Source organism: Marmota marmota, unplaced genomic scaffold, assembly GCF_001458135.2.
Source record: "Marmota marmota marmota unplaced genomic scaffold, marMar, whole genome shotgun sequence".
NCBI classification, from domain to species: Eukaryota; Metazoa; Chordata; class Mammalia; order Rodentia; family Sciuridae; genus Marmota; species Marmota marmota.
In genome coordinates, this window is record NW_026000016.1 from 38474779 (window position 1) to 38502375 (window position 27597).

General features: G+C 48.0%; 1 protein-coding gene across 1 annotated transcript in view; it reads left to right on the plus strand.

Annotated features, from left to right (window-relative positions):
- Plxna2 (plexin A2) overlaps positions 1 to 27597 on the plus strand; it is a 178777-nt gene that overhangs the window by 80363 nt on the left and 70817 nt on the right. Inside the window, exon 4 of the mRNA XM_048809011.1 lies at positions 26012 to 26112. Coding sequence (XP_048664968.1) covers positions 26012 to 26112 — 101 coding nt within the window. The remainder of the gene's footprint in view (positions 1 to 26011; positions 26113 to 27597) is intronic.

Sequence of the window (27597 nt, forward strand, 5' to 3'; positions counted from 1 at the left end):
TTTAAAAAAAAAAAAAAAAAAAAAAAAAAAAAAAAAGTCAGCACTGCCCCAGGCCCTACATGGCCAATCAGGGGAAATATCTCTAATGGTCAGAGTGGAGGGAGAAAAAGCCCCAGGCCCCAAGGAAGTTACTGCAGCTCCATTCTTCCCGCGCAGAAGAATGGTGCCTCACAAGACCCTCTCCCCTCCCCACTATGACCCGGAGGGCTCCTAAGAGGCAGAGCAGAGGAGGAGGGACAAGCCTGGGTGGTCCCAAAGCTCCTGCCTTCCCACCTTCCCCAACATCAAGTGGCCATTCAGGGACCCAGCAGGTGACCTGGTGACACTCCTGCACATTTTCCTACCCCATCCACTGCTCAACTTGGCAAAGGAAACCCCTGGCCAGGAGGGCAAGTCCAGTACACCTGGGAGAAACTGCATCCAAGCCCCATTCAGCCTCCAAGTGCCATTCCAAGAGTGAGCCGGGCAACCAGGGAGCAGCTCAATGCGAGAGGCTCTCAGGCTCACGGAAGCCTCCTGTGCCCACAGCCTGGAGTCTCATCCAGACACCTGCCTGGCCCAGCAGGCTCGCCCCAGGACTCGGCAACCTGCTTCCTATCTCCTTCTAGGCGCTCTCCCTGGTGTTCCTCCTGTCGAGGTTCAGTAATTGAATGTGTTTTATTTAGACCATAACATTTAGTGCCACTTTGGGTTTCCAATTAGGCTTCAATCAGATGCTGAGAGTCTGATTCGTTTTGTTGTTTTGATCAACACAAAAGATGGCAACATCAGAGGAGCTGTCGTGAAAAGTTATTTCCATCCGCTGATGACTGAGACAGTGGCTGCGATGTGAAGATACAGTTTCAGAGGTGTGGAGAGGGGCACGAGCATCAGCAGAGCAAGAGGCCGGGAAGGGGAAGGCTGCAAACCTTGGCAAGATGCACCATCTGAAGGGCAGAGGCCTCCCCTAGGGACAGAGGCAGACCTTGGGCATTCGGGGACTTGACAAGTCTCCTCTGTATGGGGGCCAGAGCCCTGGGGGACACAATGGGGAAAAAGAATGGAGTCTCCATTCCAGCAGGTTTCTTACACAAATGGTGAGGCTTGGACGGACCCTCTCAAGACTTAGATCCAGGAGGTACCCCAGGAGGCAAATGCTGATCTCTGCTGGATCTGAACTCCTTAGCCAGAAGTGGCCAGCTGAGCCCATTTACAGGAACACTTGGTGGCTTTCCTCCCCGCTGCCTGTGGATTCTGACCAGCCAGCTGCCAGACAAGCTTTCTCTCCTGGGCTGGTCCTTTAGAAGGGATCTAGGCTCAAACTTGAGGCTACAGGGGAGTTCTAGGGAAAGGGAGGTAGAGGGGTGGTGGGAGAGCAGCCAGGACCAGGTAAGGTGAGAGTCTGCCCTTGTGAGTCATCTGAGTCACTTACTGGTGCAGCTAAGTCAAGGTCAACTGAAGCCTCAGTTTCCCTGATGGTCAAAAGTATTTAAATATCCCTCGAGGCCAGGACATTTGGCACATTCTTTCTAGATGTGAACAGTATCAGCAGCGCAGAAGTATGTGGTGCTTGGAGGCTGGCCTGGGTCTGAGTGCGCATGTGCTGGTGAGAACAGAGGCATGGGGACCAGCAAGTAAGATGACAGAGACTCAGCCGCCATGGTTCAGCCAACAACCTTTGAGGACTGCTAGGTTGGCAGCACAGGGTTTGTGCCCGCACGATCACACCTACACAAGGAAAGCCACAAGTGAGCAGCTAATGAAGCAGCAGCATGCAGTGTGCTGGGAACAGGAGAGGCCACCACCCAGCACAACTTGTGAGTCAAAGAAGGCTTCCCCTGGGGAAGAGATGCTCCAGGTGATTTGTGAAAAGGAAGGGTTCATCCACTGTGATCAAAAACAAAAGAGTATTGATTAAGTGAAGGAAAGCTTCAAAGCAGGAAGTTGAACCTACTCAGGAAACATTTCCCCAAACTTGATATTGTTGGAGCCAAAGGAAAAGTTCAGAGGCATCAATTCTTGCAGAGTTTCTGTGTCATATGGATCTGAAGACTTGAGATGAGTTCCACCCACTACTTATCTCAAGAAGAAAGGGCCCCAGCACAGAAAAAAAAGAGGCTTCAGGCCCCCCATCTGCTGCCACGTAGAACATGGGAGGGAGCAAACATGCACCCAGCTCCTGGTGCTCTCTGGCACCAAGGCCAACAGCTGGCCCCCTACATAGGCCATGGATTTCAGCAGTATCATCAAGAAAAAAATGCCAGCATTGGGCAGAGTTCCCACTGGCACCTTTTGTGATCATGCCAGTCCACTCCCCTCAGGAGGACCATTTCTCTAACTGTACAAGAAAGGTCTCTGCCCATCCCAGGCTAATGGGAAGATGAAGGGGCTAGTGTACCCCTGTCATCCATTCCCTCATTTTAACAACTTTTATTGGTGTCAGAGACTTTGCTTGCCAGGGCTGCTTATTTCTCCCTAAGAAGTAACATATTATTTGGTACTTTGTAGTTGCTCAATAAACACAGGGTGAAATTCAAAATGGAAAGAAGAAAAGAAGGTAGAGGCAGAAAGGAGGCCCTTAGGATAGCATGAAGACTCATCCGTGGAGACAGAACTGTGCTCAGATTTGGACTCTGCCACTCTTCCTTGTGGCCTGGCTTATCCCCTCTAAGTCTCAGTTTTACCTTCTGTAAAGTGGGATTAACAATAATAGCCAGATTTAGGATTGCTGAGAAAATTAAACCAATAATCCCCATAGAATGCTTGGGACAGAGCAAGAGCCAGCCCCATGGAAATGGCTGCATCTAAGCCCAGTGCCTTTCTGTGGTTCACTCATGAGCTTCCTGTTTCACTGCCACTAAACCCCCCACAACTAACATGTTGCTCATTTTTCATCCTGAAGTCATCTGCCAGTGGCATCTATTTCTAGCCTCTGTCTTATGAGACAAGAATAAGGAAGGAAAACAGATAACGGCAGAGGCTCATTTGCCAATTGTCAGCTCCTGCTGTCAGCGGAGCTCTCTGTCTACTTCTCCCAGGGTGCCTAGAAAAATCACAGTGACCTTTCATTCACTGGTTGATCTGGCCAGCTCTTGGCTCTGAGTCTCTCTGCCCAACCTCCAGCATCCCAGCCCCTCCAGCAACCAGTGCTCACTCACTGTCTCTCATTCCTCCGGGGGCTACAGGACGCTGTGCTAGAACCCCCGAGCCTCCCTGCCATCATGACCAGATTCCTAAAACCTGTGGGCACCGAGAGGAGGGGCACTAGAGTGGCTGGTCTTTCCTCCTCACTGCTCCCAGGGAGAATTTTTGCTGCTCTCCTGCAGACCCGCTTCATACCCATTTCACGGAGGAGTTCCACTAAGGCATAGGCCACTGACGGACCTGCCCAGCACTGCTTGGGAAGTCAGCAGCCTTGCTGGCAAGAAAGATATGCTCCTCCCAGCCCTCATCTGCAAATTTTTCCCTTTCAGCTTCACCAGATATATCCTCCTTTCCATCCACTTCCCCTCAACCTCTGTTCCTGGGTCAGCCTCGGGCCTGGCTGCCCTGCTGTGGTCAGCTAGCCATTCCTGCTTGTCCTTCCCCCTCCTCCTCAGGCTTAGTCATGCATCTCTCTACAGCCCTCCTGAGCCAGTGGGGCTGAGGCATGCAGTCTGGGGGGATGGGCAGTTGAGGGTGGTGACAATCACAGAGGTGACAAAGAGGCAGGCTAACAAGTGTTTGCTGACAAGGAGACATGCCACAGAAGTCCCCAGGAGGCCAGGCATGAGCCAAGCAGAACTGAACAGCCTTGATTGGTTACAGGAGTTAACAGTGTATAGTGTGTGTGTGTGTGTGTGTGTGTGTGTGTGTGTGCAAGCACATGCATGTGTACATGCACATTTGTGCATCATACCCAAATCAGCTTTGGGGGAAAAAATGATCCGAAACAGAATATGACTTTCTCATCCCATTTCCTTCAGGTCCTCTCCCTTGGACTCCCCATAGCCACCGCTGCCTCCGTCAGAGTTAGTGAGTTTTACATCCCCCTCGCACTTGGGGAAGGGAATCTTAAAAACCTTCTGCAAGTCAGCCTCCTGATTTCCAGGCTCTCTTCTTGGCCCTCGCTGTCAGCATCAATTTTCTGCAGGGAGTGATTTAACCTTCATTTATTCATTAATTCCTTTTTCCCTTTAACTTCATTAGGTAAGATTTATAAAGGTGCTGAATTGGAAAGGTCACCTGTCCCCGGGCCCAGGACACAGTGTGCCTGCCTCTCTTCCTTCCAGGAGTGTTCTAGAGGTGGGGAGGTGAGGTGAAAAGCAAGCAAGAGAGCAATAGAAGAGTCTGAGGCTCCCAGAAAGACTGGGCAGGCAAGTGGATGTTAGGGGTTCTGAATACACTTTCACATTATCTACTTCCTTTAGGAGGGCAGAGTAGGGTGGTGGGCAGGGCAGACTCTGTGTTAAATATATCTGGAATCCTGCCCCTGGCCCTTTTAAGCATTGACCTTGACCAAGTTTTCTAATTGCAAGTGCTCAGCTCCCTTTGAGGTGGGTTGTTGCTAACGGGTAATTTTGGAATCGTCTCCATTGGGTGCTGCAAGGATTAAATGAGATGGTGTACAAAACTCAGGGAGCATTATCCCTGCCACACAGTGAATTCATTACATGGGAACTTTGAAAAAAAATATCTTTCGCTGTCCTGGACAAGCCCTGGCATTGCTGGACAGTCATTAGATCACTAACCACTAGAAACTGGATCATTAACCATTAGAAACTGGTACGCAGGAAGTCTGTCTGGTTTTCCCAAGAAAAATGAAACCCTCACATTCTATGTTGGATCCCATCTCCAGAACCACAGGAAAATCCTAAGTTTGTAGAGGAGCCAGGAAGAACCAAACCACCCACCACATGATGATGTCAGGATTGCTTCCTGGGGTTCTAGCAGATTCTGCAGGTCTGACCATACAGGCCTCCCGCCTTCTGCCTGGTCTCACCATCTCAGGCCCACCTAGCAAGTACTCATAGCTGTGGGCCTTTTCCCAGATCCCTGTGGCCTGCTGGCTCAGCTGGCAAACATGTCATCTCACAGCTGCCTCCCTCGAAGGAGGGGAAGCCGAAATAGTCTAAAGAATCATGCTTGCATTTTGAATCCATGGAAAAACAAGAGTATCCACTTGCGGCCACCTCCCTACTATCCTTCCTCCTGTGTCCCCATTAGAACTCAAAACCATTCCTATTCATCCCAGTCAGAACAAATTCAGTCCTCTGGGCTTCTCTCTAACTTTTATGGTAAAACCACACATCCAATAAATCTCTATCTATTTGATGTCTTTCCCCATTAGGCTCTAAGCTACTAGGGACCAGAGGAAGGTCAGAGAACCCCAACCCCTCCCAGTGCCAGCTGTACAGCCAGAACTCAATCAGTGTTTGAGAAAATAATTTTAATAGGAAAGCGCAGAGAAAAGCAGGCAGGCAAACCTATTCTGTGTGCCAAGCTGAGAATATTGGGTTTGAATATGATCACAGAGGATTATAAAAATTAATTTTATTTTATCTAATATTGTTTGATTTGGGTCCTCTGGAATTCAACATGCAAATCTATGCTCCTAGTGCAAATTAGAGCATGTCCAGATTAATAGAGAAAATTCTAGTCACCCCACTTTCTCCAGAAACCTATTTTTGTTACCTAGGATCACCTATTTGTTTGCCCAAGGGTGCACTAAGAAGTCAATTCCAGGAGAGGAAGGAACTCTAGGGCAGCACCTCCTCCAGACTGGATAAACTGAGGACAAAATGACAGGACTCGGTGGAGCACAGGGAGTTGTAGACAATGGCCAAGAGAACTACAGGCTGCTCCTCGGGTCCCAGGGCAGTCTTCACTGGGATGCACATCAGTTCCAGTGTATTCTATTAGATTGTAATATGTTCATGCTCCCAGATTTAATGAGATTCCTTGGGCATTGTTAATAAACAATGCCTGTCTGACCTTTTTAGAGTGGTAACATTGTATTGTTTTATTTCATGAAATAGGGCCTACACAAAAGGCCACTGGGTTTAGTTATTGTTATGTTTTGAAATGAATTTGCTGCTGGAAATGCACTGGGTATCCATTGAGGCAGTTGGAGACACTAATCACAGGATAATCCACAGAGGAAATAACCAGTATTCAAACCTGAACTTTGCTTTCACGTCTCCTTGTCTGAGCCCTTTCTCGTTTCTCTAGCTATGCCTGCTACCACTGCCACAATGCCTGGCCTCCCAGGGCACTGTGGTTGGTGGCACCATCTTGGCCTACCTACAATTGATTCAAGCCGAATCAATATTTATAGGAAAGAAAAAAGGCCTCTCACAGCAAAATATATTTTCTTGTCCATCTTTAGTGGAGTTTGCTGAAAGCATGTGTGTGTGTGTGTGTGTGTGTGCGTTTACTAGTTGGTGGAATCTCTGTTTCTTGTTTTTCGTGAAGTTCAAGTTCTTTACCTGTGGCCCTAGACTAACATCTAGTGGCCATGGGGTAACGTTGGTAGACATCAGTTCAGAGAGTGAAGCTTCGCACACAATTTTGTCGGTTCACATCGTCTGTCTCTGGGGTCACCTGGATGGAATAGATACCTTGTCATTCCTGTAATTCTCAAGATAGCTGCACTAAGGGACTGACACATCTCACTTCAGTTCAGAGCAAAGGAGGGTCGTTTCCTGAGTCCAGCAAACGCCTGCTCCTTTCCAAGGTGATTGATAAGCTCCGCCTACCTCCAGAGCTGCCTCTGGCCCAAGGGTGTCGCTTTCTGCTTTCCTGCATCTTGAGACCACAGCCTTAACGTATAAAATTACTTTAAACACAAACAATGACAGATAACCATTAGAGGAGAGTCATCCTTTTACATTGTAAAAATTGAGTTGGGAATTGTCACTTTTAAGAGGTAAGAGAGAGACATATGGAACAGAATACCTAGAGACTCTTATTTGTCTCTTAACATTAAATCTAAATCATAAAACCATAGCAAGGCACTCTTACATTTAGGACTCTCACATTTCTTCATGAGAAGTATGCAGAGAGTCCAAAAAACCCACACTCAAAAACACATCATCTCACCTTGTTTTGGTTTCCCTACTCATAAAAAAGAATGAACCCAACCGCCTGATCTCAAAGCCCAAAAATTAATGAGGAATTAACTCAGTGAGATTGAACAATTGGGCAAGTTTTTATTATGGCACTTGCTTATGTGTGGGAATGTTCAACATTTCTCTCACCTTCTTGGATTTGAATTAATAAATTCAAGAAGTTGTTAATATACATTAGAATAATGAATGAACTTTGAAAGACATTAGGATAGGTGAAAGAAGCCAGACACCATGAATGAAGTATTGTATGGTTCTGTGGCTAAGAAACATATAGAAAAGGAAAATTCCAGGGGACAGAGTCAAGTGGCAGGTAGCCAGAGCTGGAGTAACTGGGGTGGGGAAGGGAGAGGAAATGGGAGTGGGATTATTTTCTTGTCGGGGAGTGGACATCATGCCACAGACATGTGGCATTTGAGGGGCCTGCTATCCTCCTGAGGGTTTTTCTCCCTTTCCCTTCCTCTCCCCACCTTTTCCCCTACCCTAGTCTCAAACTATTTCCCATTCCTTCTATCTCCCTTCCCCTTTCATCCTTACCAATCCCACCGTCCAATGGGTGCATCCTGTGAGAGTCTCTTGACCCCAGAAGGCTGAAGCAGACAGGTAGGGGAGAGATAATGATCAAAATCAACAGTAACTAACTTTAAATTGTTTATATTACTGGACATTATCATTCTAGCTTTCTAGAACTTACTTTAACCCACACCATGTCCCTATTACAGAAATAGTCAACCACATTGTGTAGAAGCAGAAAGAAAGAAGCAAGAAAATCTAGCTAGTCAGGGGCACAAACAGAATCTAACCCGCCTCTGCCCGCCCCCAGCGCCCACCTTCTGGAGCATTGTGGGACCTTAAATATGAGGCTGGGCTTGGTTATGTATTGATGAATTGTAATAAGAGGAATTTGATGGGGTTCAAAATGGCAGTATCTAGGATCTCATCTGTTGGTCTGATATTTATGGCCACTCATGGGTGATATCTGCGAGGCTCTTCCATTCATTATGGTTTTCATTAAGACTCTAATCCCGTTTAGAAGTCTGTTTGTCACTTTTAACTCCTCTGTTTAATCTTGGGCAGCCCCGATCCTTCTTCACTACGAGCCAGAGAAAGACAGCTCCGGGTGGCTCTTTTCTCCTCTCAATTGTGTGCAGGCGGGGAGGAGGGCCCTGAGGGTGGTAGGCCCATCTGCCTGTGCTCTAAGTGTGCACAGAATGTGCACACGGAGCATCAGCAGTAGCGTGTGGAAGGTGTGTGTGGTGTCAGCGTGTTAGGGCATGGTGTGTGTGGTGCACACGTGTTTGTGTTCATGAGCATGTTCCTATAAGAACTTGAGTTTGTGGAGTGGTATGTGTGTGTGCATGTGTGTGTTTTCTGTGAGGGGCTTTCTTTTTTGAAACATAAGAATTCTTGAGTTGAGACCTAACTACCTGCTTGTAAACCACAGAGGTCCTTGTCCCCTGAACATCTTCCATGGTGGATGGAAAGTTGGTGGGGATGCAGGAAAAGAGAGAGAATTAGAGCAACCTTGGAGTCCTGCTCTGCTCACAGTAGACCTGAGCCCCTATTTAGCTTCCCCCATGGACTCGAACCTCCCTTCCTGCAGCACTGGTTTCCAGAGAAATTCTTCCTCTGGGCTCCTTTTCCTCGAGGGAAGTCTAGGATGCTTTTGCTTTTTTGATGATTACTTACAATGTTAACTCCTAAGAAACCAGGAAGAACCCTAAGTGGTCCCTTATTGTGTCCTTCACTGTCCACAGAGCGCATGCCACAGCTCATTCTCCTGACTTTAGTTTAAGATACCTTCTTGCCCATGACTCTCCCACCTTGGCCCTTCTCAAGTCCTGCCGTTTCCATGGAGACCTCCCCACTTCTGAATCCACAGTGGATTCCACACGTGCTCATCCCCATTACAGAAATGATAAAAGGCATCACAATATTTAGGGCTTAAAAATATTCCTTTTGGGTCAGCTGGGCCAGAACTCTGATAGATCCACCAACTGCCTCCATTTCAATTGCCTACTTCTCTAGAGACTTTGGGCATCGGGGCTGCCAAATGTGATGGTTCAGGTTGTGCTTTGCTCACAGGCCACTCACTGGCTGAGGGGCAAGATGCGTTCAGGTGACACTGTTTTCGGCTGCACAAAAGTGCTATATTGGCTAGTAATGGTTCAAAACAGAACTCTCAAAGAGTTGAATCTGCAGTAGCAGCTAGAGAAATCTTAATGAAAGACAACGCGGAGCGCTGTCCCCCTTCCTCATGTCTCAGCAGATGAAGCGTTACCCACAGTCCTCCTTCAGCAGACATCACCCTCTATCTGATTAATCCCACCCTCTCTGATCACCACTTAACTCCACATGCCCTTCTCAGGCTCTAGCTTAATTTTCACTTCTCAGTATCCGCCTTTTAAGTGTCCTGAATCTGTTCTATCACATCTTTGTTATGTCCTTCCAACTAGTTAGCAAGCTCCAGGAGACCAGAGAGCACATTTCCATTTCTTTTGCTTTCGGGCTACCCCTGTGACATCTATCTGATGACTCGGTCCCCAGTGGGAACTTAATCAGTGCAGTGGACACACTGAGTCACCAGCGGAAGGTGCAGACACCAAAGCCCTGTGTTCAGCGTTAGATGCCTGGCCACAGACCTGCTCCTTAAATGCCAGCTCAGCCAGGCACCTCAGGGAACATGAATTCACCCACGCACATCGTTCAGTTCTGGACCTCATTGCCACAAAAATGTCCCTGAGGTGTGGGAAGTTCCGGAAAAACTTGGCCGGTCTTGTGGTCTCTCTCACAGTGTGAGCATTAAGCAGCCCCAGGGTCTCCCAGTTAACCTGGCGTTGTGGCCTCCGTTTTGGATGGGTGGTGGCTCCACCAGGACAGAGCCATACACTCCCTGCCAGCTACTGGGTTCAGATGAGGGACAGGCCTGTGTGAGGGCAGCATCAGGGCAGAGGCCTTCTGTTGGGTCTGTGAGATTGTGGCTTATTGTTCCCTTAGAGTGGTGTGCACAGCGGGTCTCACCTGCAGTAACCTCTCTGGCCATCCGAAGACCCACATCCCCCACTGCCACCTTTCAGTCTCCTCAGTACCCCTGCCTCCCCAGCTGTCTCCCCTGATCCAAAATAAAGCATTCAGGCAGTCACTCAACAGCAGTGCCCACAGAGCGTACCAAGACAGAGCCAGATTATGCTCAGGTGGTTAAAAGTCCAGGTCTAATTGGAGATCCAGGGAATCAAACCATTGTATTATTAATGATTCTCTGGCAATGTTCTGATTAAAACAGTAATTTTAATAAGCACAGCTCGATGCTAAGTGTTCACTGAGCACCTAATTACATCAGTTATAACTCCAAAATTATTTAAAATTCTGCTTTTTTTTTTTTTCCACCAGACCCGGCATGCACCAAATAAAATACTCAGACAACTCAGTGATTATTTTCTCTAATTAATTTCCTAAGCACCTGTTTAAAAGGGGTAGGCTCTTTTGTCTCTCTTCTATCTAGCCCCCACACGTTTCTGCTTAAGACCCCCAGAGACTCTAAGACGTTGATTACAGTTGAAGCAGCCACAGCGGAAGGTCAGGTATAGGAAGCAGTGAGGACAGTAGAGATCTGAACAGTCCCCACAGGCAGCCTTCAGGCAAATGGGGGCTGCACAATTCTAATCCCCATTGGCGGCTCAGGTGGGATCTAACAGCTGTGGGGACGCAGGAGCACCCAGAGGGCTTCTAACCTGGCTCCAGCCACCTCTCCGAGGCTCAGTCTTCCTCAAATGCAGATGTCCTACCCAACAGCTGCCCTTGTATCTGCTGAAAGCCAGGGGCAAATGGGCCAAGAGGCCCCTCTCCCTGGTGTCAGTTCTCAATTTCTTCCTACCTGGGAGCCACTTCAGTAGAAGAGACCACATGGCCCATTCACTCCCTGGAAAGCTACAGGGGTTTCAGGAAGAATGTTCTGCCGGCCTCAGAACTGGGCATTGTGACTCTGAATTGAGACTGTGTTTGAGACTTGGAGCAACCAGAGGACTTCTTATCCCAGAGATGATGCCCAGAACTTTCCTTTAAAAAAAAAATGTTTTTTGCTTTGACAGTAAGTTATCAACCTGTACTCAGAAGTAATAATAGCAATAATTCCCCCAGATTCATGCAATAAGCCCGATACTGAGCAGTGCCATGTGATGGTTCTCACTTCTCGTGACCATCTGACGATGGGTGAGCTAGCAACAGCAGTCATTAACATTATTGCATCCAGCCAGTGTGTGGGGAGTTTCCACCCAAACAGCTTTATTTTAAATCCACTACCCCTTCAAAGGGTTTATGGTGGGGCAGAGCCACTGAGGTCTCAGGCAGCCTGCATCACTAGAAGCTCACTCTGGGATAAGAAGTCCTCTGGTCACTCCGAGTCCCAAACACAGTCTCGATTCAGAATCACAATCACCAGTTCTAGATGAGAATGAAACTCTGGATTCGACCAAAGCTCAGATTTGTTTCCTCCCCCAGCCTGGCCCTGCTGCATGCATGCTCCTGTTTGCAGCCATGAGAGGTGGGCCTCCTCACTCCTCTCTTTCTCTCCCATCTTTCCCCCACCAGAACCACTGGTATTGACTCCTTTGGAGGAAGGAAAGGGAGATGTCCGAGAGGTGCTTTCTCTCTTGAACTGGAAATGTCACAAGCTAGTCCCCTAATCCCTGAGCAGCTGAGGTCTCTGATTGCTCCAGGGCTGGGTGCTTAGTGGCCTTTGGGTGGCCTGCTGCTGAGCATCTGTGACTGGAGCGCCACCAAGCAGGGGTGCTCCTCTTGCTGGCCATCTCCCACAGCTCTCATTTTGGAGAAGTCATCTCTGTCTACATGTTCACAGAGAGGTCCCAGCACCACCTCTGGGGGATCTTCTCAGACAGGTGTAAACTGCCCCCAGGCCTCCTACAGTGGTCACATCTGGTGCACGAGAGGCACTTGCTCGTCCTGGGCCTGCCATAGTGATCTCATTAGTTCACCTGCACTCTGCGCTCCACCTGCAGAGAGCTCACCAGCCCCTGGGATTCGCTGCCTTCTGCATTCTCCTGTCCTCTCCTGTCCTCCTGTGGCCCAGGACATGCACCTTAAGTTTTCCATGTGGTCCAATTGAAGGGTGGCTAGGTTATAACATCCTCAGGGCTCCCCATCCCCCAAAAAATCACATAAAATTTCTTTTCTTTCATTTTTCTTCCACTCTTTTATGTCATTATTCTGGGTCAGAAAACCAAGGGTAAGGGGCAGAAGAATTATGACCCTGGATCTTGAGAACCTACTCAGAAAATTCTCATACCATTCTGCCACTTTTCTTCAAAGCCCACCTTACTTTAGAGGGCATCTTGGGGCCTTGGTGGATGCTTCAATTTTAGCATTCAATAAGGTTTACAAATGTGAAAACTGAAACTCAAGGAGGTTAAGAGACTTGGCCAGCACAGTGGAGGATGTGGTAAAGCTGAGCCAGATTCCTCACAATTCTGGAATTGTGTCCTTTTCATAACACCAGGAGCCTCTGCTGTGTTATAAACATTGTCTATTTTTTAAAAGGCCTCAAGTCACTGAATGGATGGTAGCAGGATGCCAGGGGGCTCAGCCACACCTCGAGAACCTTAGCAGACTGCAGTTACTTAAGGAGCTTAAAATAGAACTTGGATCATTAGACACATGTGATTAGCTTCTCAGTAGGTATTTATAGACTCTGTTGTATGAGAAACTGAAGTGGGAGCATACAGGGACATCTCACATGAAGGAACAAGCAGAGTCCTGTGGATAGAGATGCTCGACTTATGATGGGGTTACATCCTGACAAACCCATCCTAAGTTGAGAGTATGGGAAGTTGAAAATGTTTTTATCACACCTATCAGACACCCTAGCTTAGCTTAGCCCTCCTTAAACTCACATGAGCCGACAATTGGGAACAATCGTTGAACACAAAGCCTATTTGATAATAAAGTATTGAATAACTCATGTCTACACACAGATAGGCATTTTGCAGACTTGATGAGATACAAAAATGTCAAACGTGCACAATATCCCAAAACGCTGGCAACACAGTCCCTGTAAAATATCCGTTTTATATCCTCATGATCAGGTGGCTGACCGGGAGCCTCAGCTCGCTGCTCCTGCCCAGTATCACCAGAGAGTGGCCACCACATACCATCAGCCTGGGAAAAGATTGAAATTCAAAATTCGAAGTAGGGTTTCCCCTGAAGATGCATTGCTTTTGCTTCATAAAAAGTTAAGCCATTGGGGGCTGGGGTTGTGGCTCAGAGGTAGAGCCTTGCCTAGCATGTGTGAGGCACTGGGTTTGATTCTCAGCATCACATATAAATATATGAATAAAATAAAGGTCCATCAACATCTAAAAAAATTAAATAGTTAAGCCATTATAAGTCAGGGACTGGGTATAATCTAAAAAGGTACACATTTGAAAAGAGTGTAAAATGTACGTTAGAATCCTACTATTTGGGGAGACAGGTGGACTTTTAATTCAGAGATCAAGTTTCCAGAGGTTGGTAGAGGAAGGTTTCTTGAAGAAGGGAACCAGGGTCCTGTAGTTAGCTGTCAAGGGGAGGAGGGTCTGAGCAGTGCAGGCTCAGGCAGGGCAGCAAGGGCGTGAGAAGGGTCATCTTGGGAGCCCAGTTCAAAGAGCTGAAATATCCAGCTCGAGTGTTTGGACTACACACTCCATCCAGGGTCAGTGTTTTCTTTTTCCTGATTATGGGGGGAGTTATTATTATTATTATTATTATTATTGATCATCAGAACAAAACACAGCCTCTCAAAAGCCTTCCCTGATTTTGCACTTCCTCTTTGTTCCTGTAGCTTTACACATCTCCATCTAGAGCACTAATATTTCATCATAACTGGGGACATTTGTTTATCTTGCTGACCACACTCTGAGTACTTTAGGATCAGGGTTTGTCTATTCATTCTTTGAACTTAATGTCTACATAGAGTGTGCAGCCGATGCTTAATATGTGATTATTAATAATAGCCATCATCTGTGTGCAAGGCACCGGACTCAGGATTTTCTAAGCTGTGCATCCTTCGTGCCAAAGAGCCGGCTAAGAACGGGGGCTCGTTAGAATTCACTAAGACTCCCTCAATTTTTATATAAGTAAATGCATTATTTTCACAACTATTTTATAAGTCAGTAAGAGAAGCTCAGAGATGAGTAACTTTCCCAAGTCACACAGCTAATAAGCAAAAGAGCAGAGGTTTGGACCCAAGTAGCCTCCCTCACAGAGTCCATCCCACCTTGAACTTTAGGGTGTGTAGAACACATCCCATGTGGGAAGGCTTGAAGGCAGACTGATGAGGCCATGAGTCCCCATCCTGCTGTGAGGATGCAGGGCAGTCAGAACCCCCATGGCAGTGACACAGAAAGAAGAAAGGCACAGTGGCGCACACCTGTAATCCTAGTGACTCAGGAGGCTAAGGCAGGAGGATCATGAGTTCAAACCCAGCCTCAGCAACATAGCGAGGCCCCAAGCCACTCAGTAAGACCCTGTCTCTAACAAAATATAAAAATGGGTGGGAATATGGCTCGGTGGTTAAGCACCATGGGCTCAATCCTTGGTACAAAAAGAAAAAAAGAAAGGCAAAATTTCTCCTTTCCTCCTCTCCATTCTGTCACCACCAACCTGGCCGGCCTGCCACAGTCCATCCTCCTTCACTTTTCTGATCGACTCCCTGGTCCTTCCTACTCCTTGCCCATTCTTGGAGTTTTCCCTGCTTCTACTCATGTAGATACAATAGAAATGCTCCCAGCTTGGACTCTCTAGAATGACCCTTTCCACTTTCTAGCTTACCTGTCAGAGGTCATGCCTCTGGAAGGCACTTTAAGATCAAGACTCACTCCCATTTGTAGCATCACAGTGCAGGATTTGATACTTGATCTGGGGGATGGATGGATGATGGATGGATGGATGGGTGGGTGGATGGATGGATGGATGGATTGATTCACACCTGGACAGACTAATGCATGAGTGAGTAAATGAAGAAACAAAAATTGGACAAATTATAAATGCCAAGTATATTCCAACCATTTGCAAGTTATAAATAAAGCCAATGTGAAAGTAGATTCATGAGGCCAAGCCAATCTGCCCACCCTGAGTAGCCCCTGGGAACAAAGTGCTCTAAGGCTATGTGGTCTTGCTACCTTGGCAGAATGCTCTTTATCCAATTGACTAGTCTTCGCAGGTTCCCTAGGCAGCATAGGAACACTAAATCCAGCAAAGCCTGGGAGCCTCCCCCTCATCATACCACTTTGCCTGTATTGAATGAATGAATGAATGAATGAATGAGCTGTATAGAAAGGAAATTCTGTTTTTTTAATATAAGTGTAGGAGACTCATTTTTTCATTAAAGATTTAAAACATATTCATATCTTTCCTTTCTCTTGCCCTGTCTGTCTCCCTCTCCCCTCACATACACACTGATTTTGTCCAAGGAAGCTTCGAATGACCAAAAAGCTGCTCTATAGACCATTCCAAGAAAGAAAGCCACTTAGCACATCAAGGAGAGTCAGAGTGAATATATTCCAGGATAACTCCTATGTCGGGGCAGGCAAGATGCCCAAGTCTCAGACGGCCAGAAAGTAAAGCTGTGAGGTAGTTGAGAAGATGCATTCCATTTGGTAGGATTGCTCCCCACCTATAAACATGGCCCGGGAACCTCAACCTGGATTACTTCATGAGTAGATTCCAGGAACAGTATCAAGGAAGGAAGACTAGTAAACCAGGAGTCACCGAGGGCCCACACATGTGCATCAATAATCATGAGTGGCAACATCAGAGCAGGACAGACAGTTGGGCACCAAGGGCAGAAACCAGAGCTGGGTTAGGAAGTGATGTCAGGAACTTTGCCCAAGGGAGCTCATTTTTCTGTCTCTTTCAGGAGCAGTGGTGTCCAAAAGACCTCCTTTCCCTATTGTAAAAGGATTCCCCCAAATATAAGTCCTCTGAGCCCTATCATTTAGCTTCTAACCTTCTACTTAGACAAGAGCAAAGGTGTTCTTAACTCCAGATTCCTGACCACTTTCCTCTTGGGCTCCTTCCCCTGATTCCCCCCCCGCCAAATCTCCCCTTTATAAGCTGAAAGTCTTCCAGATTCAAAAGAGAATTTAGTATTAACTGAGCTCCAAACCCCTCCTTTCAGTCTTTCCTGGTGGCTAGAAGGCAAGGGCCAGAAATCCAGAGGGCAGGACCCAGAGACCAGGGCCTATTAGGAGGTGCCTTTAAACTCAGCTTCCATGTGGTAAGGCTGGACTTGGACCCTGAATGGCCAGGGCTCTCATGGGAACAAGTTCTGGGCCAATAACCAGTGTGGAATGGGTGGATGGAAGTAGCCAGGTGAGGAGGCACCCCTGCCCTGATTCTCCAGCCTTTGCCATCATCACCTCCCCCTCCTGGGGTACATGAGTCAGTGTTGGCCCTACAGGGAGCTTTGTAGGGCCCTGCTAATCCCAGGCATCTGGCTCCCAGGTGAGAGATCTGTTTTAGTTATTTCTTAGGCCTTATTTCCCAAATCCTTCTCATCCCCCATTTCCTATCCCACCTGCTTTCCCTAACTGAATAACTCCACTGTTGTCATGGAGACAATGGTATCAGCATCTCTGCTTCTTTGTAGATCCTTCCAAAATCCTGAACTACTTCTACCTCCCTTGTATTCCTGGCACGGGAGTCCTGTCTTAAAAACAGACGGTGTGGTATTGGGAATGTCTGCTTTGCCCACTGGGTTTTCTACCCTCTTTGTATTTTTACATTACCTAAGTTTTGCCTTCATCCCTAGGAGACCAGGTTTAATATGATATTTTCCAGCCAAGGATGCCAAGTTTGAGCAGATGTGCAGCATTGGATTATGTCAGGAATAAGGACAATAGATTGAGGGGCTGCCTCAGTCCTCATCTACAGGGCAGTCCTAATTCTCCCCATTTGATAGGTAAGCCATCTCAGCCCCAAAAGGCCAGGTGAACCTCCCAAGGTCACCTGAGCAGCAGTGTAAAGCCTGGGGGCAAGGGTCTCCTGCAACTTTTCTGTGCCAACACTGCCACCTTCAGTGGGGTCTGCACCTGGAAATTGAGCATGATAGCCACCAGGACTGAGCACCACCAACCGTGTGCAAGGTTCTTTGGGAATAGTTTTCACGTGCATCTCAAAATGACCTTGCAAAACTGACATCCTTATCATCATTCTCCTTTTGCAGAGGAGGAAACTGAGACTCTAGGAGGTCATATAACTGATGAGCACAGGAACTGCATTAGAAACTGAGGATGGTCTCCTTCAAAGTCCACAATATGGCCTCTACCTGAAAACTGTTCAGAAGTCAGGAGACAGAGACAGGCCAGACCCAAGGCAAACCACAGCAGGGTTCAGGGCCTTCTGGCATCTGAAATAAGACAGGCCCCTCCCCAGTGCTATCCAAAGGCTGAATTGCATTGTTTGAAGCCAGAAGCTTCTTGCACCATTGTCCTCTCTTCTTTGACTCCAGTAGGACCTCTGCTGGGTTTTTTATGAATGAGGAGGGGAAAAAAAATCTTTTAAAACTTCAACCAACTTTGGACTCCTCTCTCTGAGTGATAGATAGCTTTAATTACTCTGAATTACTCAGCCACTCTACTTTTCTCCCCCAAGTCATTAAAAATAGATTTGCTCTTTGAACTCCACTCCACCCTCGGGTCTCCAGATAGTCCAGAGCACCGAGGACACAGCCTTGGGGTCAGCTTCTGGTCAGCATGTCACTTTAGCTGCAGTAACAGACTCTGGAGGCACCAGCAGCTTGGCTGGGAGCACGTGCCTCCTTCTTGATGACCACATTCCTACCACTGTCACAGCTTAGAGGATGGACCAGGGCCTGGGTTATTGTTCACTTTATGGGGGCTGACAGGGACCTGGATACATCACTCTTAGTTTTTTAAACAAATGGATTCAACCCTGGGAACGAACAATAATAGTTCTTCGCGTTAATTACTGGGAAGCTGATTGGTAGCAAAGAGCTCAGCTGAAAGTGTGGTGCTCTGCCCTCTGGGATGTCCTGACACATGAGGAACAGGTGGTGGTGGCTCTGTTTGGATGATAAGGACTTGGAGGCTTGAAGCGGTAGATAGAAGTGCCCAGAGCCACACAGCTCAAAATAGACAAGTCCAGGCTGGGAAGCCCTGCTTCCTGCTTCCTGCACTCTGCAAGCTTTGTGATCCAAGGGCTCAGACAGTCCACAGGAGGCTGGGATAGAAAACAGGGCACTTGCTCACAGCCTCTTCTACCACTAGAAGAGTGGCCCTAGTCAACTTCGAGAACAGCCCGGCAGGGACTCTCCCACCCTCCCCACCTCTCTCCCTCTTTACCCTTTGGTATGGACTCTCTTGCTCTCTACCTTCTGATTCACTGGATGAATCATTGTTAGAAAACAGAGGAGAGCAAATGAGCTAAGAGACATGCAGTGGTCTGGTAGCTGAACATAATTGCATTGCCCAACAGCTAGCCCGGGCACTGATGTCTAGCAGCCAGCCCTGGGGCAGCCCCAGGAGAGAGAACCCATTTCCCCTTTAGTCCTCACCTCTGTCTCAACCCCATTGCCTCAATGTGCAAGTCAGAAAGACCTGGACTCAAACTCTGCTTCTGCCACCTGCAAAGCATGTGACCTCAAGCTAGTTACTTAACCTGAAACTTCATTTTCTGTTAGGTAAAGTGGGACTAAGAGTACTTCCCTGCAAGCTGGGCATAAGGATTAAATGAGATAATGTATGTCAAGTGCCTGGCATGCGGTAGACACTGGATAAGCAGCAGTTATGATTACTATTGTTCTCGCTGCTTTGTTCCATTCCACAAGCTCCATCAACTGCCAGGCCCAGAGCATCCAGCAGCCTGTCAGATATCAGCAGGAGTCCTCAGTGCCCTTGCTTCCCCCAAGTCCCTGGGGAGCATATTCAGGAAGGGGACATGCCCTCACCCATGCTTCCACACCTTCCTCAAGCTCTCCCAGCAGGGGAGATTTCCATTAAGGTACTTCCATTCAGGCATTCATCCCATCAGCTCTTTCCTCCCAGGACAGGAGAGAGGTGTGGGTGCTTTTTCATGGAGTCTTGCTGAGCCCAGGGGAATGTAGTATGAGTTATGTCAGGAGCTGGAGGAAGCAGGGCCATATCCCAGAGAGTCCCCTTTGGTTTCTATGCCTGAGAGAATCAGGTCAGGAATTGGGGCTTGGCTAGGCATCCCCAACCACTGGCCCCCATTTTCCTCCCTGCGGGGACTCTGAACCTTGGCCACCATCAGGTATAAAGAGAAGGATAGAACTTTAAGCTCCCAGGCAGAACCTCTTCCTGCCTCTCCATGCCCAGTACATATATTGGTTTCAAGGTTGATAGGACTCAGGGGGAGCCTGCAAAGAAGAGAAAGCACCACCCATCCATTCCATCAGCTCATAGCTGCAGGGCACCCTGAGCTGCCCACAGCAGAGACTTATCTTCCCCTAGGTTGCTTCTAGCCACTTCAGCCCTGCTCTGGTCTTACCCCAGATCTGGCGCAGCCTCTCTCTCCTGGAACTGACCCCAGAGCCAACTCCTCCCTTATCATCCTGCAATAACAGCCCCGAAAGCATGTCCAAGAGGAGTAAAGACTCCATCTTGGGAAATGGAGGATTCTCCTCCAGTTGGCCACTGGCCACTTGCTGTGAGATTGGAGTTAAGACAGCCTTTGGGGACCTTAATTTCCTGATGGATCAAATGGTAATCATAATACATAACAATACCTGTCCTTTCTTCCTCCCTGGGGAGCTGTGAAGATCAAATGAGATAATATGTATGAAAGCATTTTGAAAATGCTAAAACCCTCTGCCAGTATTTCTGTGATTGTGCTATTGATCTCAGCCCATACAGCAGCCCTGGTGGGGCCTCTGTTCCATCTGCCATCAGCAGGGTATATCAATGAGTGTCAGATCATTTCTTGAAAAAGGGTTTGGATTGGGGAAAAGAGAAGAAAATGGGCCTGAAATCCCACAAACTTGAAGGAGAGAAGAGAGAGGCTGGTAGGGAGGAACCAGCAAGAAAATCACAAAGGAAGGAAAGAGACCCAGGGAGACAGTCCCAACAGCTTCAGCTGCTGAATACTTTGCCCTGAGCCCTGGGGACCAGGAGGCTGATGATGAGGCCAACTGTATGCTCCATCCAGGCTGTCGGTGCCACCTCCCACCCCACCACCTGGCTCCAGGCCACTGAGAAGGCCTCTGTTACTTTCCTTGTGTCAGGAGCAGGGCACACATGCAGGGACAGGTGGACCATCTGGCAGGGGAGAGCAGATTCCAGAGAAGCAGGGAATTAAATGCTCAGTGTCGGAAGCACCACGCTGCCTGGAGAACAGCTTCCCCTACTCCTTCCCTGTTGCTCTGTCTCTGGTTTGCATAGTTGCAAAGAATCCCGCAGGCTTCTCTGAACACTGAGTGCTCCTGCCTGAGCCCCCTGAGGCCAGCTGCCACTCTCTGTCCTCTGACCCATGACTGTGTCTTGATTTTACCTCCATTATGGCATCTGTCCCACTGTAATGAGATTCTCTAATTCCTTGGATTTCTTCTCAACTGAATGGTGGGCTCTGGGAGGGCAGAGAATGTAAACCCCGTGCCTAACAGAGGGTAACTAACACAATGTAAGTGCTCAGTAATGTCTAAGGACTCAATGCGACCCAGTCCAAAATCCATCGTCAGAATTCTGTGGGATTTTCTGTTTTCAATCAGGCATTTCTCTGGAAGATCTTCCAGGGGCTCAGAACCATGGAGCTCCTTCCAAGTGTCCAACCAGGGTGGCAGAGATGCCCTGTCCCCAAGCTCATCTGGCCCAGGGCTTTTGTTCTTACAACCACCTCGGAGAATTCTTCTACCTGAAAAATGATTCCTTTGCCTCTGGTGGCCATAACTGTCCAGAACCTCTGTCTACAACAATAAGGATGACAGCAACTATCAGGGCCTCAGAGCCCCTCCTGGATTCACTCTTTGTGTTCCAAACCCTAAGGATACACCATGTCTGTCAAGATCTTCAGGAACAAGGCTGGTTCCAGCCATTTCCCTTAGTGACTTGTCCCCGTGGCCAATCATAATCTCATGTCCCCAGTCCAACAGTACTGGGCTGCCCAGTGTGTTGCACAGGGAGAGTGGTAGTGGGAGTGGGGACCACCCCCCACGCTCTGCACACCTTGCTGCGCCCTTCCCACAGGGATCTCTAGTCCCAATGAATCAGGCCAAGAAGACACAGGGAAGTGACGCTGGGCCCTGGGGCCAAAGGAGTCAAGAGCACAGTATGAGTCACCTTTAATTAAGAGTATTTCTTAAGTAAATGACTTAATAGGACAGTTATATTCATTAGAGGCGTAATTACAAGACATAAGATCAAGCAGAAAAGAATGTGGAGTGCGAGGGTGGAATCCAGTTCGAGGCAGCCCCACACAGCACCACGGGTCCTGGGGTGACAGCAGTAGAGGAGGCGGGCACAGAGCGTCCTCCGCCCTGTGTGGCTCTCATCAGCCCGCTTCTGGTCAACTCAGGGTGGAGGGGGGGACGGGGAGCCTCAAGCATAATTAAAATGCAATAATCATAAATGAACACTAATTAAAGTCTCAGGGGAGTGTCCCATTAACCAGGAATCAGCCCTGACAAAACCAAGCCTGACTGCTTGCCGCCCAGTGCAGGCGACACTGTCAGAAGAAAGCGCTCTGGCCTCCTGGAGCTTCCCAAGAGAGCGCCACCCCTGATCTGCCACCGTGAGGCTGCCCCTGACCCCAGAGGCTTGAACTTGATGTTTTGAGGATGTCAGAGCCTCAGAGTTAGCAAAATCAATTTCTCCCTGGGTATCAGTGGTCCCCAAGAGTTCTGTCACTTTCCTACACACACACACACACCCCAGCCCCCTACCGCAAGTCACTCTATTCTCAGCCAGAGCCTCAAGGCAGGTTTGATTCTGTTTTTTTCTGGGCCCAAGACCTGTCATTTAAAAAAGACTTCCCCAAGGAGCTGAGGTCATCTATTAACAGTCTTCTCAAACTTTAAGCACATCTGCAAATCTGCTGGGAAAAGATGTTTAAAGCCATTTCCTGGACCCAGCCCAGCAATTCTGATTAACTGAGCCCTGGATTTCCTTGTCTAATAAGCTCACAGGTGATGGCAGCTGGGCTGGTTCAAGGACCATACATGGAGAATCTTTGCTCCTTGATAGCCATAGGCCGCCTGTCTATGGAGGACATTCTTTTGGCCAAGGAGTGACAGGCTGGAGCACTCAAGAGACATCACACATTCCCACTGTGTGTCTTCCCCATCCTTCCCAAGTGAACCTAAGCCTGCCCTTCCAGTTTCACACCCATGGCTCCCTGGCCTCACACAAAGTGTCTGAAGAAACTCTGCTCTCCTATGTTGGCTTATGGGCTTGTTCCTCCTAGAATCTGCATAAACCGTAGAAATAAATAGTCTTCATTGTGTAACCAGACACATGTGAGGCCTCTCATGAAGCCTTCCTGGGATCTCTGCCTTTGAGGCAGCACTGTAGGAGAGAAATAAATCACCAGCCACAAACATGAACTAACTACACATGTAATTTTTGCTTTTCTGGCAACTAAATTTCAAAAAGTAGGAGAAGCAGATTTTTTTTAACCCAATATATAGAAAATGTTATCTTTCAATATGCCAATAACAAAGTATGGATGTGATATTTTATTCATTTTCTTTTCCATATGAAATCTTCAGAACCCAATATATGTTGTGTACTTACAGCTTACCTCAATTAGGACTTGCTACCTTCAAATGCTCAATGGTGCTAGTAGCTCTCATACTAGATAGCTCAGATACCAATGTATTTTTTTTTCTTTACTCTGAATTCCCTCAGCCCTCTTTCAATGCCCCTCTTGGAACACACATCACTTTCTTGTTTTTATTGCTAGTCTGTTTGCAACTTGAAGGTGATGGCTGTGTTTTAATGCTGCTATTTTTTTTATTCTCCTGAAGTGCCTAGTACTGGCCTGTATGGAGGACATGATCAATGAGCATTGGTTGATGAATGAACATAGAAACACATGAATATAGGGACAGAGAAAGACCCATGGGAACATCTGACTTTGAGGGTCTCCTCCCAGTCACTGTGACATTTCTTTTCTCTGGTTTATGCATGGCTATTAGATCTTAGAGGAGAGAATAATTCAAGTTTTAGGACCCTCCCCCTGATATGTTTCCTGTTTCACTTAACTCTTCAACTCAGTGCATTAAAAAAAATCCCACCAGGAGGGCCCAGGAAACAGGAAAAATAGTTGTGCTGTTGGTTTCATGTTTGGAGAAGAACAGGGTTTCACTATCTCCGTGGCACTTGGCGTGAAAGTGGGCTTTGTTGCTGGAGACACTGCTCCTATTCAGGGCCCCCTTTCCCAGCTGCTGAGAGCCGGGCTATGTTTTGACAGACAGGCCGAATGCAATGCAGACAGTTGTTTTAATTTCCAGCCAGATGCAGACATCACTCACAAGGAGCCCGAAACCCAAGAAAGGGAGCTGGGCACTGGACTGCTGCTCTCAGGCCCTGCAGAGTAGGTTGGAGGGGGCAAGCGGAAGCCCACCAGGCAGCTAGGGTCCCAACTAACCTGAGGGGCTGTGAGCCATCAGTTCCAGGAAAGCCACCTTAGAAGGTCTCCTGTAGGCACCTGTCAGGAAGGTACTTCAAGTAGGCATCACAGGCCATGAGTCAGGGGTCAAAGGTTGCTCTTTAAAGCCTTGTGAAATCAGCCAGGGGTGGGATGACTGGATGTTATGTTTCTACTGTCAAGTTATACAGGTCAGAAATCACAAATAGTCTCAGAGAGGAATTGGGTAAACTGTGGGAAATAGAATCCTGGAATGTCAAAATTGGAAGGGACAGATGCACCCTTCCTCTGAAGGCAAATATCCCCCGAACTGCTCGTGCTCCCCGGGAATAGGTGTTCACCTGGGCAGCAGGTCGTTGGCAGTACTGGCAGGCTCCAACTTTCTTCTGTTGAGCTTTCCTGAAACTTTTTATTCATGGATCCTACTGCAGCCACACTGGAAAATAGCCTTCAAGGCTACTTTGAGACTCCTCTTCTGTGGAGTGGGCTAAAATCCTAGGTCCATCCAGGTCCCAGAGGGACCTCATCTGTGCCCTACCTCAGATGACCTCTGGGAAGGATCTTAAGTTGAGCAGTACCCCATGAAGACAAGCTGCTCATAACTCCCCAGTCTGACACTATGTGGATTTGGGTAGCCCATGATCAAATTAGCAATGTTAGTTCTCATCCTGGCAGGGCATATTGGACTTAGAGGCAACTCAGGTGTATATCATGCAGGAAGTGTTCAAACCAGCTATCCCCAATCTACACTTAGAGTATCCTTTTTAAAAGTCAGTTTAGGCCAATCATGACACTCATTTACAGAAAAGCCTTATGTTGTGGAAATGTTAAGTGTTAGGATATGCTAAAGACAGGTAGGGCACAACAGAGTAATGGCAGGCTGGTCTCTGCCCACCCAGTGGACACCCTCCATTCAGTTCCACTGAACTTGTCTATGCCTCCTTTGCTCATTATGATCCCTCTGCTGAGAATGGACTTCCAAGTCCCTGCATCTGGTTCATTCTTATACTTCAAGACTCACCCTTCCACCCCTGGTCTCTTCCTCCTGACAGGTTGTCCTCAGTGACCCTACTCTAAGCTCCCAAGGTCCCCTGCAATCAAACCAATCCTGTATTACAAACACTCGGCACAATGTGAAGCAATTCTCATTTGGTAATTACCAAGTCCCCCTGACTGTGGAGCTCCATGAGGGCAGAATCTGCATGTAGTTTGCTGTGGTTTCTTTATTGCTTAGCACCAGAGTGGACATCTGAGAAACCTTAGCTGAATGAATAGTGTTGGGGTCCATCCTGAACCTCCCAGGAGGAGGATGCTGTGAAATTATCTTCATCATAGCCTTCATCCTGCTGCCAGAAGCTGGACCACAGTTTATTTTCACCTGAGCTTACACATCCAGTTGGTGGGGGACCTCTATGCCCTAGCAAATGAGAACCCATTGTCAGCCCAACAAATGTTTTTGCAGCCCAACAGCCTTCTGCCCCAGCCAGCAACAGAAACCTAGGACACATCAAATGGAAGACTTCAGTCCCCTGACCCATTGCCTGACCTTTACACACATGTTAAGCAGGTGGGAGAGAGTGATGTCCAAACAGGTCCAGCTCACATCCCTACAGGGCCCCACCAGAAAGCCAGGAGGAGTTTTCCAGGGCTGTCCTTTCTGGGGGCAGGGACTTGATCTGCAAATCCCCACTTTCCAGGCAAGACAGAATCAGACAAGCAGCTCTTCTCTGTGGAGGTTCCCATTTAGCCAGACTTTTGAAAGGATGGGAGATTTACTAGGGAAACTGAATGCAGCCATCAGAGAATGGGATAATTGGATCCAGGTGGTATGTTTGGTTGGCTGTAAAGAGCCTGTGCCATACTATGAATATTATTTGATGGGAAAAGTTTCTCCTTCTCTCCCTTTTAAAATGTGTTCTGTGCAGGCAGGATGTCTCAGCCCAAGCCCAGCTGAAAGCTCTTCAGAGATGAGTTTGTGCCACTCAATAGCCTTTCAGCAGAGTTAACCATTTTTAGCACTTGCCCGTGGTTTGCCCAGCTCTAGGGAGGACCTCAGAGGCTGGCAGCAATAGGTTGGGGAGTTTTCTTTTACCTCTAGCAAAGTCAAGAAATCTTGGGACTGCCACGCATTCTGCTTAGCCCTACCTGACCTAGCCAGAAAAGACATGAAAACATCAAGGTCACTGATTTGCCACCAGTGTCACCTTCTTATGAGACATATTAGGGCAGAGTGCCTGGAAATAGGTGAGTCTGAACACACATTCTCAAATTGTCACAACCTGACCTCCCTGTGCTCCCTTTCCTCTCTCCACCAGGTCACCAGGGTCCCTGTGGAGTCATGTGAACAGTACACAACTTGTGGGGAGTGCCTGAGCTCCGGGGACCCTCACTGTGGCTGGTGCACTCTGCACAACATGTAAGTTGGGAATGTTCTGGAAGGGAAGCTGGCATGCAGAAGATAGGGGGGTTTCCTAGAATGATGGTATGGGACAGCAATTTGCAGAAAGGAGGAATTTCCCTCTTATGAGGAGTAATTCTAAAGGTGATGCAGAGGTGGGAGGCAGGGAGAGGGGACTTCTATCTGTGTGTAGTGCATTTGCCTCTCTGTCTTGCCTTCTCGGCCATGTTGGAGTGATGTGGTGGTATCCTTGTATCATTAGGGAAGTTGTGGAAGAATCTCCAGGCCTTAGGGCTTGCAGGACATGCCAAAGATGCCGCACTGGAGTTGGGACGTTTGCTCTCCAGCTAGCTGCCATGTGACCCTGGATGGGTTCTCTGACAACTCTAGGCCTCCATTTCCCTGTTGCTAAGTAGGAAAAATGCCTGTTTCACAGGTGAATTGTTACAACTAAATGAAATAATAAGTGCTTTGGAAATAAGGAAGCCCAGGAGAGGCTACACAAATCAAAATAACTATTATGGACGCTTTACCCTTGGGAGGACCCTTCTGGCCTCGTTATTTCATGATTCCAAGAAGTCTGCATCTCACTCCAACTGGCCTCTTATCCCTATTCAGATACATCCCCGCCATTGAATACCAGCTCAATAGAAATGCAAAATCACACTTAAACTTCCTAATTCGAAGAGCCCCAGAGGGAGAGAAAAGGGTGAAAACCCGAAAGGCGGGAGCTGGCTAGGAATTCTGTTGCCCAATGGAGCTGGAAACTCCATGGCTCAGGGCCAGCCAGCGAAGCATCTCCATGAAATGTGCTGGGTTTGGGGTGGAGGCGGAGGCGGAGGGCCAGAGTTCAGGGTCCTGGACAATAGCTCTTGGCTTGCAGCCTCTGCAGCAGGTGTTGGGAGAGCTGGGAGGGAGGGAGAGAGGCTGGCGCTTCACAGATGCAAAATCTGGACTGGATTTGTTTCCATGAACACTGGGTTCCCTACTTGGGTTTTGGAGGGACAAGATGCCACAGAAAGTTTTGCAAAAATGCTCTTAGCAAAACCCAGACAGCAAGTCTCCAGGTAGATCAGACATATGGTAAAGATGCCGAGGCCACCCAATCTGCACCCCAGGACTGGCAAAGGGAGTAAATTTGGGCTCCCTTCAGCAGGGTCTCTCTTGAAGAGAATGTCTTTCTCTGATGAACCTAACAAAGCTGGGTGCAGTGGCACATGTCTGTAATTCCAGTTACTTGAGAGGCTAAGGCAGGAGGATTACAAGTTCAAGGCCAGCCTGGGCAGCTTAATGAGACCCTGCTACAAAATGAACTCCCAGTTAGAGTACTTGCCTAGCCATGTGCGAGGCCCAGGTTTTAATCCCCAGTGCTGTAGAAATATGGGAGGGAGGGAGGGAGGGAGGAAGGAAGGAAGGAAGGAAGGAAGGAAGGAAGGAAGGAAGGAAGGAAGGAAGGAAGGAGGAAGGAGACGTAGTACAGTCTACCTGCAAACTCTGGGGCAG